The sequence below is a fragment of the Oncorhynchus tshawytscha genome, linkage group LG19, assembly GCF_018296145.1.
Source record: "Oncorhynchus tshawytscha isolate Ot180627B linkage group LG19, Otsh_v2.0, whole genome shotgun sequence".
Lineage (NCBI taxonomy): Eukaryota > Metazoa > Chordata > Actinopteri > Salmoniformes > Salmonidae > Oncorhynchus > Oncorhynchus tshawytscha.
The window spans coordinates 22,213,682-22,227,015 of record NC_056447.1 but is presented as its reverse complement, the minus strand read 5'-3'; the positions used below and the strand labels follow the sequence as shown (position 1 = coordinate 22,227,015).

General features: G+C 42.7%; 1 protein-coding gene across 1 annotated transcript; it reads right to left on the bottom strand.

Annotated features, from left to right (window-relative positions):
• Positions 1–174: 174 nt before the first annotated feature.
• On the bottom strand, positions 175–11,523 carry LOC112218469 (beta-2-syntrophin). The gene is made up of 7 exons (XM_024379294.2): positions 10,640–11,523; positions 5,157–5,367; positions 4,718–4,925; positions 3,902–4,044; positions 3,507–3,703; positions 1,968–2,158; positions 175–1,853 (listed from the first exon to the last, which is right to left on the bottom strand). The coding sequence occupies exons 1-7, from the start codon at positions 11,355–11,357 to the stop codon at positions 1,761–1,763; spliced, it is 1,761 nt and encodes a 586-aa protein (XP_024235062.1). The 5' UTR covers positions 11,358–11,523; the 3' UTR covers positions 175–1,760.
• Between the last annotated feature and the right edge of the window lie 1,811 nt (positions 11,524–13,334).

Genomic DNA, 13,334 nt, shown 5'->3' with positions numbered 1-13,334 from the left:
GCCTGCATCTCTCCGAAGAGAGAGAAAAAAAAGAGGTTCTGCCGCCTAGCGGACATGGAGTCAGGAAAAAAAACGAGGGTAGGAAGGGAAGTTATTTCGAAATCTTTGTCATTTTTACCCCGTATGGTTTTCTAAACCAGTTCTTTCCACTGTAATGATCAGACAACAAAACCATCTGTTTACAGCTGGGCATTAACAGATTTTATTCTTATAGATATTTACATTTTAGATGATCATACATTGCGTATATATTTTAGAGTGCAGGCTTGGAAGTCTAAAATTCTTAGCATGTAACAGGTTTGCCGCAGCAATGTTTCTTCAATGCTGTCCTGCTAAATGATTGTGTCAAACGCAAAGCTACCACAGATACATTTGGTTCAACACTCTTTCTTTTAAAAAAATGCTTTGGAAGAACAGTACATTGCTCGAAACAAAATGGAAGAAAGATATGATAAACATTTTTTTTAAACAATGTTTGACAGATTTGTATTGATACCTACAAATTATTAAAAGTACAGAGACTGAAGTGGGATAGAGTTCAGACATACAATTGGCAGCATCAACTAGGCACTTACAGTATCTGCTTACATATTAAGTCAAGCTGGGGGATCATGTGGTCAAGCAGGGTCCGAAGAAGAGCCATGACATAATGTAGCAATCAGAGCCAGTGGTAACATACAGCATGATAAGCTTACACAGGGATAAAACAAAATAATTGCATCCTATTTGTGCTATTAAAAGTATCCAAAGCTTTTACTAACTGGACCTGAAGCCTGTTTTGAAGATGAGACAGAGAGAGAAGGCTTGAGACAAATGAGCCATAATGCAGCTGAAATGACATTTCCCCAGATATCATAGTGCTGAATGAACATCTTTGAACGTTCTTTAAGTATTTTGCTTATTTTAATATGACCATGATGGAGTATACGGGCAAAAACATGACCCAGACCCCTCAGGGACTTTACTGTGGATGCATATTGACAGTACATCTCATGTTTGCATGGTGTGTATGAGGAACTTCCACAGGAAACACAGAAAAAGAAGAGAGTAGAAAGGCAGAGAAGCTTAGGTATGACCTCATATCATGAACTCTAATAGAAAGACTTGGCTTAAGGCCAATGCAGAATGGAGTAGTAAAGGGAAGTGGTGTTCGCAGGCAGCATGGGACAATGGTTTGGCGGTGTGGCTAGCCTACTGGAGTTACACCGTGATTTTGTAAATGCTCCAAAATAAGATAACTTTTTCCATAGTCAAGTCATGCTAAACATAGGATATACATACAAAGAATAAACAATACAGAAATAACATGTTTACAGTATAAGAATAATACTATTGCTGTGCATGTTTAAGGCTTACTTTGCTTTAAAACCTATTAGCTTTTGAAGACAAATAACTTGTATCACTACATGTAACAAGGCACAGTTGGCAATCCTGATTATAAGTCATTTTAGATAATGTGCTAGATTATCTGTTTTTGGGTAACATGCACTATAAAGCCAACACAAATGCAAAAGTATAAACCCATTCACACTGGCAGTATGCTCTTGGTCATTTACACTCAATCAACAACTTGCAAACCCAATCGCATCTACACATACTTAGATGAACAAATACATACTCTGTTCTTCACAAAAATCACTCATTCACCTGGCAAGAACAAAGTACATGCATAAAAAGAGCACATATACATTGGAACGCTTGTGATGAATGATGCATAGTAAAAAGAGGAATATTTGTTGATGTGCCTGACCCCAGCCTCTTCACGTCAGCAGGCCCAGACGAGACAGTTTGGCCGACAGGAAGGAATGAAGAACAAACACCACGGGCTTGGGGCCAGAGTGCAGGTCAAACACCTAAAAAGACAAAGACCAAATAAAACATACGAAACAGTAAATCAATCAATACATTAAAGGGACTATTAGACCATTACTCTCTGAAATGCACTAATGTGTCCAACAGCGATGTACCATTTCACCCTCTGGACCTCCAAAGTCCAGGTAAAGGTTGCGGATCCCATCGTCTGTGGACATCTTGAGCTTCTCGAAGGGGTATCTGAAGAGCACAGTGCCCACTGCAGGCTCCCTTGACTCCCGGGTCACAGTGAAGCCCTTCTCATAATGAAGCGTGAGGCGAACATCCTGCCTGTTCAGCATGCAACCTGAGGGACAGAGGAGAGGGTGAGAACTTTGTGTGTGTGTGTGTGTGTGTGTGTGTGTGTAATTGGAATAGTATGTGTGTGCCTGTGTGAGAAGTCTGAATATGTTTGTGTTGCACTGGAATAGGGAATGAAAAGACTCAACGTGAGTGGAAACATTCCCCCTTCTTTTACCATTGAACAGTAGTTTTTTTTAACATTAACGTTTTTCTGTCATCACTTCCTGTATCACAGTGAGAAGTGAATCATGTGATTCCAAAGCCTCACTCAATAATATACACAGATAGTTAGACAAACCAACGTTATACATACATCCACTGACCAATGTTAGATATACAGACCACAGGAGGTTGGTGGCATCTTAAAGTTAAGTTCCTCGACGCACACATCACGGACAAACTGAGACGGTCCACCCACACAGACAGCGTGGTGAAGAATGAGGCTGAAGAAATTTGGCTTGTCACCTAAAACCCTCACAAACTTCTACAGATGCACAATCGAGAGCATCCTATCGGGCTGTATCACCGCCTGGTACAGCAACTGCACCGCCCTCAACCGCAAGGCTCTCCAGAGGGTAGTACGGTCTTCACAACGCATCACCGGGGGTAAACTAACTGCCCTCCAGGACACCTACAGCACCCGATGTCACGGAAGGCCAAAAAGATAATCAAGGACAACAACCACCCAAGACACTGCCGGTTCACCCTGCTATCATCCAGAAGGCGAGATCAGTATAGGTGCATCAAAGCTGGGACTGAGAGACTGAAAAACAGCTTCTATCTCAAGGCCATCAGACTGTTAAACAACCATCACTAACATAGAGAGGCTGCTGCCAACATACAGACTCAAATCACTGGCCATTTAAAATCACTTTTAAATAATGCTACTGTAATAATGTTTACATATCCTACATGACTCATATGTATATACTGTATTTTACACTATCTATTACATCTTGCCTATGCCGAATGGCCATTGCGCACCCATATATTTATATGTACATATTCTTATTCCATCCCTTTACATTGTGTCTATTAGGTAGTCGTTGTGAATTTGTTAGATTACTTGTTAGATATTACTGCACTGTCGGACTAGAAGCACAAGCATTTCGCTACACTCGCATTAACATCTGCTAACCATGAGTATGTGAACAATAAAATTTGATTTGATTTAATTGGGGAGGACGGGTTCGTGGTAATGACTGGAGCTGAATCAGTGGAACGGTGTCAAATATATCAAACTCATGGTTTCCAGGTGTTTGATGCCATTCCATTTGCTCCGTTCCAGCCATTATTATGAGCTGTTCTCCCCTCAGCAGCCTCCACTGATACAGACATACACATCCACTCACCAATGGAGATCTCCTTAATCAGTTCTGCAGCGGAATGCCCCCCCTGCACCAGGGCCCGGGTCCACGAGGATAGGTCCCAGTGCGTCTCCACCCGGAACACATGGGATTCAATGCCTCGCCCTGTACCTGTCCGAGTGGCAAACACCAGGTCTGCCCCCTGCGCCGGGGAACTGCGGGCACTGCCAGAGTGCACCAGTCTACATAGAAACGGGTACACACCAAACAAGGTCAGCTCATCGTTTGCTCCTCCCACGAGTGATCTTTATCAAGTTAAGTGATTCATAAGTTATGATAACACAACGCCAACACATCTCAGAGTGAAAGAGGCAGAGAGAGAAAAAGACAGAGAGATACAACCTACATTCTAATGCTGTCTGGCCAACCTGTTGACGTACCTTGTGGCGAGTAGTGGGTGTGTGAGCAGGGGTGTGGACCATGCTTCACGGTTCCATGGGACTGATTCAAACAGCAGGATATCTTTCTCTGTCAGTGCCATGACGATTGGTCGGAACTGGTGCCGCCCACCATCCAACTGGACCTACACCATAAAGAAAGAGAGACAACATGAGAGAAGGTGTCAAAGTGCTTATGTCATTACTGATAAGGTTTTCCATGTCTGTTTGTGTAGGTGTATGTGTGTCATGCTAGGTGGGCCCAGAGGAAATAGTTAATGCAACAGCAGCTTCCTGTGGTTTTCTGTCTCAAAGTACTTCCTGTCAACCCCCAACAAGGCCAAGTAAACAACCCTGCACAGACAATATCCATACATTAAACAGGCGTACCGACATTACACCACTACCTGCTTTGTGGACTATTTGCTGCTTTAATTTTGTTCAGCGGTTTCCCTATTTTCCCTATTGTTCCAATTTCTTCAATGTTGTTCTCTATTGTTCTTTTAAATTATGTGTACCCATGTCAAATGCATTTAAAATAAATTCTGATTTGTTTCTGATTTGCACAGCAAAAGTATAAGACGGCACATTTAAAAGACTACAGAATATCACAACAAGCATAGTGACCATCTATAAAACAAACTCTTTACAGTACACATGCAGTAAGGTACACGACTGAACAACAAAACAATACTGTATGTGTGCATCTGTACATAAGTGTATTTCACAACAGCATACAGTACCTTTTAGTATAATTTGGTTATTTCTAAATAATGTTTTGTTTGTGTAATTTATTCTGAAGGCCTATGAGTGTAGTACCTGTTCTGCCAGCCAGCTGATATGTTTGAGTTGGGGGTGTGACCCCGTGGTGATGGAGCCCAGGTAGGAGTTGATGTGGGCCAAAGTCTGGGGTAGCAGGGAAGCAATGTTGGTGTGGATGGCTGTGAACCAGGAGTGGGCACTAGGGCTGTCCTTACAGCGCAGCACCACCGTGTGCTGGCCATCAGGAGAGTGCAGTTCCAAGAGCCTGTAGGAGTCAACAGTACTCATCATCATAGTGTCTAGTTGTGTCCATTTTTTTCTGTTTGGTTTTAATTTGTAATTATATGCACTTCAAGATTATTCTGTATAAATTAAAACCAATTTACAAACTTATTAATTTCAATGATTAATTCTTATCATTATCTTACTAAACATACCAAACCAACACTCCTCCTCTTTGTATTCTCTCTCACACTCACCCCCACGCAGGTCTTACCTGTTCTCCAGGTCAGGTATAGTCAGGTTCCTGCTGATGAAGCACATTTTGAGGGGGATGACCTTTCGGTCCTTGGCCCCTCTGTGTTTGGGGGACCCCGAGTCCTCACTGCCACTGAAGTTGGGGGATTGAGGACGCACCCCATCCCACGGTAGGTCTGCTACCAAGGACGGCTTCTTAAACAGTGGGGAAACCTCCCTGATATATTTCACTACAGAAACACAGAAAAAATAAATAAACAGTGATTACATATGCATAGACCTCAAGTTGTAAAAAAAAGTGTGTCCAAAAGAAACACAAGATTGATCATATATTTCAGACAGTGGTTGAAAAAGTTGCAAGCTCAATTAAAGAGTAATAAATGTTTTATAAGGACGTATTAGTCTCTTGTTGAGTTGCTCTGAGTTGGAGAGTTGGTGGGGCAGTTGTGTGCTTAGCAGGTCAGCTCCTTGGAGAATAATAGTTTTGACTGAAATCATGGATTCAGTTTCCAAATTTGGTCCCGTGGCCCATTCCACCTCACACGTTCTCTTTCCCTCTCTCTTCCTTTAGTGCTCTGGGTCGCTCTGCTCTGACTGAGAAACTCAAAACGAGTAGCTGAAGAGACAAGGTCATTTTCGGATGTAGGCGAGGTTAGGCTTGTGAAAGTAATTGGCCCAAATATCTGCTAGTACAAGTATGGGCGGACTGTGTGTGTGTGCAATTTGACAGAAGGAGAGAAGTCATGGTAAGGCACTGGGCCAAGGATTGGAACCTATTTTCCAAGTCCCTGCTAACCACACTGCTCTTACTAACAGTGTCAGTGAATATGTCTGCTTATCCAAGTCTTCTGGAGTGTGTGCATGCATGAATTAGAAAGTGGCTGGCCTTCTGGACATGGGCCAGAGCATGACTAGAAACCACCTAACCCCAACCCTGAAGAGATCAAGATGGGCAGAGCTGCCTACAGTTATACAGCGCAATCCTGAGGTAGCAAAGTATACATTACACCGAGTGTCATATGTCCAATACACACAGCCACATGAAGTAGTGAATGACAACTCTAGATTCAATGTACTGACACGATTCTGTAAAGATGCTCAGTCAAGACTTCCAGCCACAATATCACTGCAGTGTTCCAGTGTGGTTATAAATGCCATGGAACGTTTAAGTACAGGCTTGGTCTCGGTCTCATTCCTCCGTTCCCACTGTACTGTAGCTCTGGTACATCTTTACGGATATGCTTTAGCCATCACAGGTTGAAGAATAGGTGACTAAAGAACATGACACTGGCTCACACTCAGAGGAAAGATACATGTTGGAGGCTTACCACACCATCTCCATTTGTCAATACTCTGCTTGAGTGAGTGCAGACTGCAGTTTGGGCTAGTTGTGTTTATGGCAGTGTTTTCTGATAAACTAAACAAGGAAGAGGTTAATCCCAGTCCCACCATGGCATTAAACCTTTGTGAAAAGTTCAGAGTCAGAGAGTCGGTTCCAGAAGCTGCTCTTGCTGTCCCTCGCTGGCACTGTTTAAAGATCTCATTAGAACTGTTAGCTACCGTACTGCTTTTAATTAGGGCAGTACACAGAGGTGTGTGCGTTTGAGTTTGAGAGAAAGAGATGGGACTGGGTCCCTAGAGGTGCCATCACACATAGCTAGAGCTCATTTTTCCTCCTTCCCTCCATACCTATATGGCCACAGCAATGCAGAGGAATGAGACCGAGGAGGAAGGGGAGAGCTGGAGGAATCTGACAGACTCCAACTCATTATTTGGCTGAAGGAGTTGAGGTTCAAGCCCATGGTCTGTTGTGTACCCCCCTCCATTCCCCATGGTTTGATCATGCACACATTTGCTCTTCTCTTCTTGTAGACTTCACCCGGGTATTGCTTGATGTGCCTGGCTACACCCCAGATCCTGACCACTGTTTTTCTTCTGACCACAATCCTCCTGTGGTTTGTCCAGCTCTACCGTCCTCTCCTCCCCATGAACGTCTTTCTCTCCTCCTGCCCCAGACTGTGTGCTGCCAGGCCTTTAATGAGAACAGTGTGTCAGACTCCACAGGTGGGGAGGGGGTTTGTAGAAGGCTCTGGAGAGGCTCCTTTCAAATATACAGTACCAGTCAAAAGTTTGGACACCTACTAATTCAAGGGTTTTTCTTTATTTTTACTATTTCCTACATTGTAGAATAATAGTGAAGACATCAAAACTATGAAATGACACATATGGAATCATGTAGTAACCAAAATAAATTGTTAAACAAATCAAATATATATTTTCAATTTTAGATTCTTCAAAAGTAGCCACCTTTTGCCTTGATGACAGCATTGCATACTCTTGGCATTCTCTCAACCAGCTTCATGACGAATGCTTTTCCAACAGTCTTGAAGGAGTTCCTACATATGCTGAGCACTTGTTCCTACATATGCTGAGCACTTTTCCTTCACTCTGCAGTCCAACTCATCCCAATTGGGTTGAGATCAGGTGATTGTGGAGGCCAGGTCATCTGATGCAGCACTCCATCACTCTCCTTCTTTGTCAGATACCTCCAGGTTGTGTAAAGGCTGAGTTGGGTCATTGCCCTGTAGAAAAACAATTGACAATCCCACTAAGCGCAAACCAGATGGGATGGCGTATCACTGCAGAATGCTGTGGTAGTCATGCAGATTAAGTGTGCCTTGAATAATAAATAAAATCAGTGTCACCAGCAAAGCACCCCTAAACCATCACACCTCCTCCTCCATGCTTCACAGTAGGAACCACACTTGCGGAAATCATCCGTTCACCTTCTCTGCGTCTCACAAGGACACAACGGTTGGAACCAAAAATCTCAAATTTGGACTCATCAGACCAAAGGACAGATTTCCACCAGTCTAATATCCATTGCTCGTGTTTCTTGGCCCAAGCAAGTCTCTCCTTATTGGCGTCCTTTAGTAGTGGTTTCTTTGCAGCAATTCGACCATGGCCTGATTCATACAGTCTCTTCTTAACAGTTGATGTTGAGATTTGTCTGTTACTTGAACTCTGTGAAGCAATTATTTCGGCTGCAATCTGAGGTGCAGTTAACTCTAATGAACTTATCCTGTGCAGCAGAGGTAACTCTGGGTCTTCCATTCCTGTGGCGGTCCCCATAAGAGCCAGTTTCATCATAGCGCTGGATGGTTTTTGCGATTGCACTTGAACAAACTTGGAAAGTTCTTGACATTTTCCAGATTGACTGACCTGCATGTCTTAAAGTATTGATGGACTGTCATTTCTCTGATTATTTGTGTTGTTCTTGCCATAATATGGACTTGGTCTTTTACCAAATAGGGTTATCTCCTGTATACCACCTCTACCTTGTCACAACACAACGGATTGGCTCAAACGCATTAAGGAAAGAAATTCCACAAATTAACCTTTAACAAGGCACACCTGTTAATTGAAATGCATTCCAGGTGACTACCTCATGAAGCTGGTTGAGAGAATGCCAGAGTGTGAGAGAATGAGAGTGTGCAAAACTGTCATCAAGGCAAAGGGTGGCTACTTTGAAGAATCTAAAATATATTTTGATTTGTTTAACATTTGTTTTTTTACTAAATGATTCCATAGGTGTTATTTCATAGTGCTGATGTAATCACTATTATTGTACAATGTAGAAAACAGTAAAAAATTAAGAAAAATCCTGGATTGAATAGGTGTGTCCAAACTTTTGACTGGTACTGTACATATCTGGCCTAATTTTTTAAAAAGCCCCCCCTTTGCTGCTCCCCTTCAAACACACAAACCTACCCCCTTCCTCACCTCTGATCACCCTGACCTGGATCACAAAAGGAGGGCATGGAAATGAGTGGAAAGAGTGTGTATATCTCCAGTAGGTGTATCTTTTTTTACACAAACACTATGCACAAGGTGCATGCTGCTACACTGGTCCTGCAATGAATCCCACATAAACAAATATCTTAGCTAAGTAGGTTATACTCAGATATTTCTGTGGATATCCATTTCTGTTTACAAACACAAACAACTTGAGAGAGAGGGAAAGGAGAGCAAACGTGCTTGTTCCACTGATATGAATCAGAACCGGTAGTGTTACAACATTAACCTGGATTCACACATCTATATGTGATGGCCCTTTTTTAATGCTTTGACTCACAGTGCATTGCATACTCAAGTGAAATGTTCAATGGTCAGTAAGTTTTGGTTTGTGAACAACATAAATTAACTAACTCACTGTAATTGGGCCTGTCCCCATTTTATGACTAGAGTCTGTCTCATTGTACTGTTTTAATTATTCCTTTTAACCGGACAATGGTCTCCTCCTCTATCCACCAATAAGCAGGCAAACTAAACACAGACAGCCACGATCCAATTGACTAATGTTATTCAGTTATTACATTTCCATTACCGTGGGCTCATATTTATTAGGAAAAGCTCAATAAAGTAGCTATTGTATTTGTTAGAAACACAACATTCATGTGTGCAAGTTTTATGCAGGTTTTGGAAGCAACCTGGTTAAGGAATGTGAAGTCACTAATTGCCCCAATGTCTAGGGTGTATGTATTGTGTACATCACATAGTGGTCTGGAAATTGAAATCTAATTTCGACCTTGTCCATCTGTGGTTAGGCCTATGGGAGTCTTCAGAGGATGAGGAGGAAAATGCAGACAGATTGGAATGGGGGCCCTTTTACTAACATCACAACTCACTCCCTGTCAGTCTAACAAACATTGACAGGGAACTGGCACATTCCTTAAACAAATTCCTAGATTCCTCAGTGGAGAGACAGTCTTATTTTGAAATATTAGGCCTATTTGAGATGAGAAGCAGAAAAAAATTAAGCCTACTTTATTTTGGGGGTTACAGTGAGACCTCATTTGACAGAATGAGACAAACTGTGTCACATAAACCAACTCTCTATACCCATAAAGGGTTAATTTCCAAAGCATTAAGCCTATCCACCACACAGTGCATTTCAGCCCCTGACCACTTGTTTCCAACCCCCAGGGCTTCACACCAAAGTGCTTCAAAATCAATATAAGAGTACACAAACATGAGGATGAATAACCACTGCCACATACAATGTAGCTAATTTTGTAATCACTGTTCTTACTTTTCTATTTACAATAAGCCTAATGAGTCAGTGGCTGTGAACTGGTTACAATGTAGCCTGGCAATGTAACAGAAAGGAAACATTGTAACCTAAAGCTTGGCCTGAATCCTGCCTAAATTTTAAATAATTGAAAAAGTATCCTGGGCATCAATAAATTCAACATACTGAATGTTAATCATCCAACTGGCTGTTCGTGATCTTCTTTTATTTAGGTCTGTGTCTATTTCCTGATTGTCAAAAACATGCAATACTTGGCCCACAGCTCCATAGTAGGCCTTCATCAAGAACGAAGCAGAATAAAGTTTTATTTAGCTGTCAAGCGCACATTGTTTAGGGTAATAGGCCTGGTTGAGGCAGCTGTCAGAATGACTGGCCTTCTCAAATCCCCGCTATTGCGTTTGAAAACTTACCCTCAAGCGTAACCTCTTTCCCGGCCTTTTTTAGAGCCTGCACCGCTAGATCATGCGTAGCCTCCCTGAGGTCATTTCCATTGACTGACAGTATCGCGTCACCGACCCGAAGAGCTCGACTCTGATCTGCTGCAAGTCCGGGAAATATCTTGGATATTAGGATGGGCATTCGGTTTTCCCGACCCCCCTTGATGCTGACCCCCAACCCGCCCGACTCTTGTTTTACAACTCGAACTTTACGCACAGCTTCCGATGCGCAGGATTCTAAATTGATGGAAGTTTCGCCATGCCTGGAACTGAAGCTAGATCTAGGACTACTGTAACTGGACCCCGGGCTGCCAAAATCAGAGTTCGTACCGTTATCACGATTATACTTGCTAGAACCTGCGCTAAAACCTTCGTAGTGACCCCTGTTGATTCCCCCGTGCGCTGGGCTACTGCTTCGTCCTAGCGCACCATGGTTCGGATGTTGTTCTGGGTTCGAGATTTGACCATTGTTCGAATTTCCCGACGTTAACCCTGGGTCGTTTCCGTTTGATATTCCATTTCGTAGGTCCGCTGAATTGTTGCAATGCAAGTTGTTCGCGTGCCCGCTTATCTCTGCTTCGGCCGTTAATGTGAAAGTCTCGCTGGTCAATTCGCCCGCTACCCGAATCCAGCGGTCCCGGAGCAAAAGGTCTAATTGACCATTTTTGTCCGCTCGTGTCCAGAGAGCCATCCTGTAAATCCGGGGCGGGTTTCAGACTAAACTCATTATGAACTTTTTCTTCTTTTCAGAGCGCGTACCCAAGCGCTAGCCTACCCTACATTTGACACACCCACTTACGCACAGATGATGGAAAACTGAAGGGAAAACAGTTGCCTCTGACGGACTCTCTCCCTTATTATTGAGCGCGCTTAAGCCCGCTGTCTGTGGCGTGAAAACTTGGAGCCAGACGACAGAAACAGCCAATACATTCAATAGTGTGTGATTGGACCTTAAATTACTTATGCATGAAGGGCGGGGTTTTAAAAATTCTCGACAGGCTTAGCTTTACTTTTTATGTTATGTTGACCAGTCCATCTCCCTTCTCACTATAGTGGTTGGTATATTAGAAAGGGAAAGGGGAAAGTGGAATACCTCGTCAATTGTACAACTGAATTCCTTCAACTGAAATGTGTTTTCATCATAGGTACACTTCAACTATGACAGACAAAATGAGAAAAAAAATCCAGAAAATCACATTGTAGGATTATTAATGAATTTGTTTGCAAATTATGGTGGAAAATAAGTATTTGGTCACCTACAAACAAGCAAGATTTCTGGCTCTCACAGACCTGTAACTTCTTCTTTAAGAGGCTCCTCTGTCCTCCACTCATTACCTGTATTAATGGCACCTTTTTGAACTTGTTATCAGTATAAAAGACACCTGTCCACAACCTCAAACAGTCACACTCCAAACTCCACTATGGCCAAGACCAAAGAGCTGTCAAAGGACACCAGAAACACAATTGTAGACCTGCACCAGGCTAGGAAGACAACAGGCTAAGAATCTGCAATAGGTAAGCAGCTTGGTTTGAAGAAATCAACTGTGGGAAATCCCTCGATCTGGGGCTCCACCCAAGATCTCACCCCGTGGGGTCAAAATGATCACAAGAACGGTGATAAAAAATCCCAGAATCACACGGGGGAACCAAGTGAATGACCTGCAGAGAGCTGGGACCAAAGTAACAAAGCCTACCATCAGTAACACACTACGCCGCCAGGGACTCAAATCCTGCAGTGCCAGACGTGTCCCTCTGCTTAAGCCAGTACATGTCCAGGCCCGTCTGAAGTTTGCTAGAGAGCATTTGGATTATCCAGAAGAAGATTGGGAGAATGTCATATGGTCAGATGAAACCAAAATATAACTTTTTGGTAAAAACTCAACTCGTCGTGTTTGGAGGACAAAGAATGCTGAGTTGCATCCAAAGAACACCATACCTACTGTGAGGCATGGGGGTGGAAACATCATGCTTTGGGGCTGTTTTTCTGGAAAGGGACAAGGACGACTGATCCGTGTAAAGGAAAGAACGAATGGGGCCATGTATCGTAAGATTTTGAGTGAAAACCTCCTTCCATCAGCAAGGGCATTGAAGATGAAACGTGGCTGGGTCTTTCAGCATGACAATGATCCCGGGCAACGAAGGAGTGGCTTCGTAAGAAGCATTTCAAGGTCCTGGAGTGGCCTAGCCAGTTTCCAGATATCAACCCATTAGAAAATCTTTGGAGGGAGTTGAAAGTCCATGTTGCCCAGCAACAGCCCCAAAACATCACTGCTCTAGAGGAGATCTGCATGGAGGAACGGGCCAAAATACCAGCAACAGTGTGTGAAAACCTTGTGAAGACTTACAGAAAACATTTGACCTCTGTCATTGCCAACAAAGGGTATATAACAAAGTATTGAGATAAACTTTTGTTATTGACCAAATACTTATTTTCCACCATAATTTGCAAATAAATTCATTAAAAATCCTACAATGTGATTTTCTGGATTTTTTTTCTCATTTTGTCTGTCATAGTTGAAGTGTACCTATGATGAAAATTACAGGCCTCTCTCATCTTTTTAAGTGGGAGACCTTGCACAATTGGTGGCTGACTAAATACTTTTTTGCCCCACTGTATAGGTGTATCTAAAAGTTTAATGAACGATCATAGTGTTTTAACATGTAGGCT

What these genes read in the sequence shown, in the direction of transcription:
- LOC112218469 (XM_024379294.2), bottom strand. Translation starts at nt 11,357, where the DNA reads ATGGCTCTCTGGACACGAGCGGACAAAAATGGTCAATTAGACCTTTTG. An exon ending in GAAAGAGGTTACGCTTGAGG is followed by an intron (nt 5,368 to 10,639) that starts GTAAGTTTTCAA and finishes GTGTTTCTGTAG; the next exon opens with TGAAATATATCAGGGAGGTT. An exon ending in CACCCACTACTCGCCACAAG is followed by an intron (nt 3,704 to 3,901) that starts GTACGTCAACAG and finishes GTTTCTATGTAG; the next exon opens with ACTGGTGCACTCTGGCAGTG.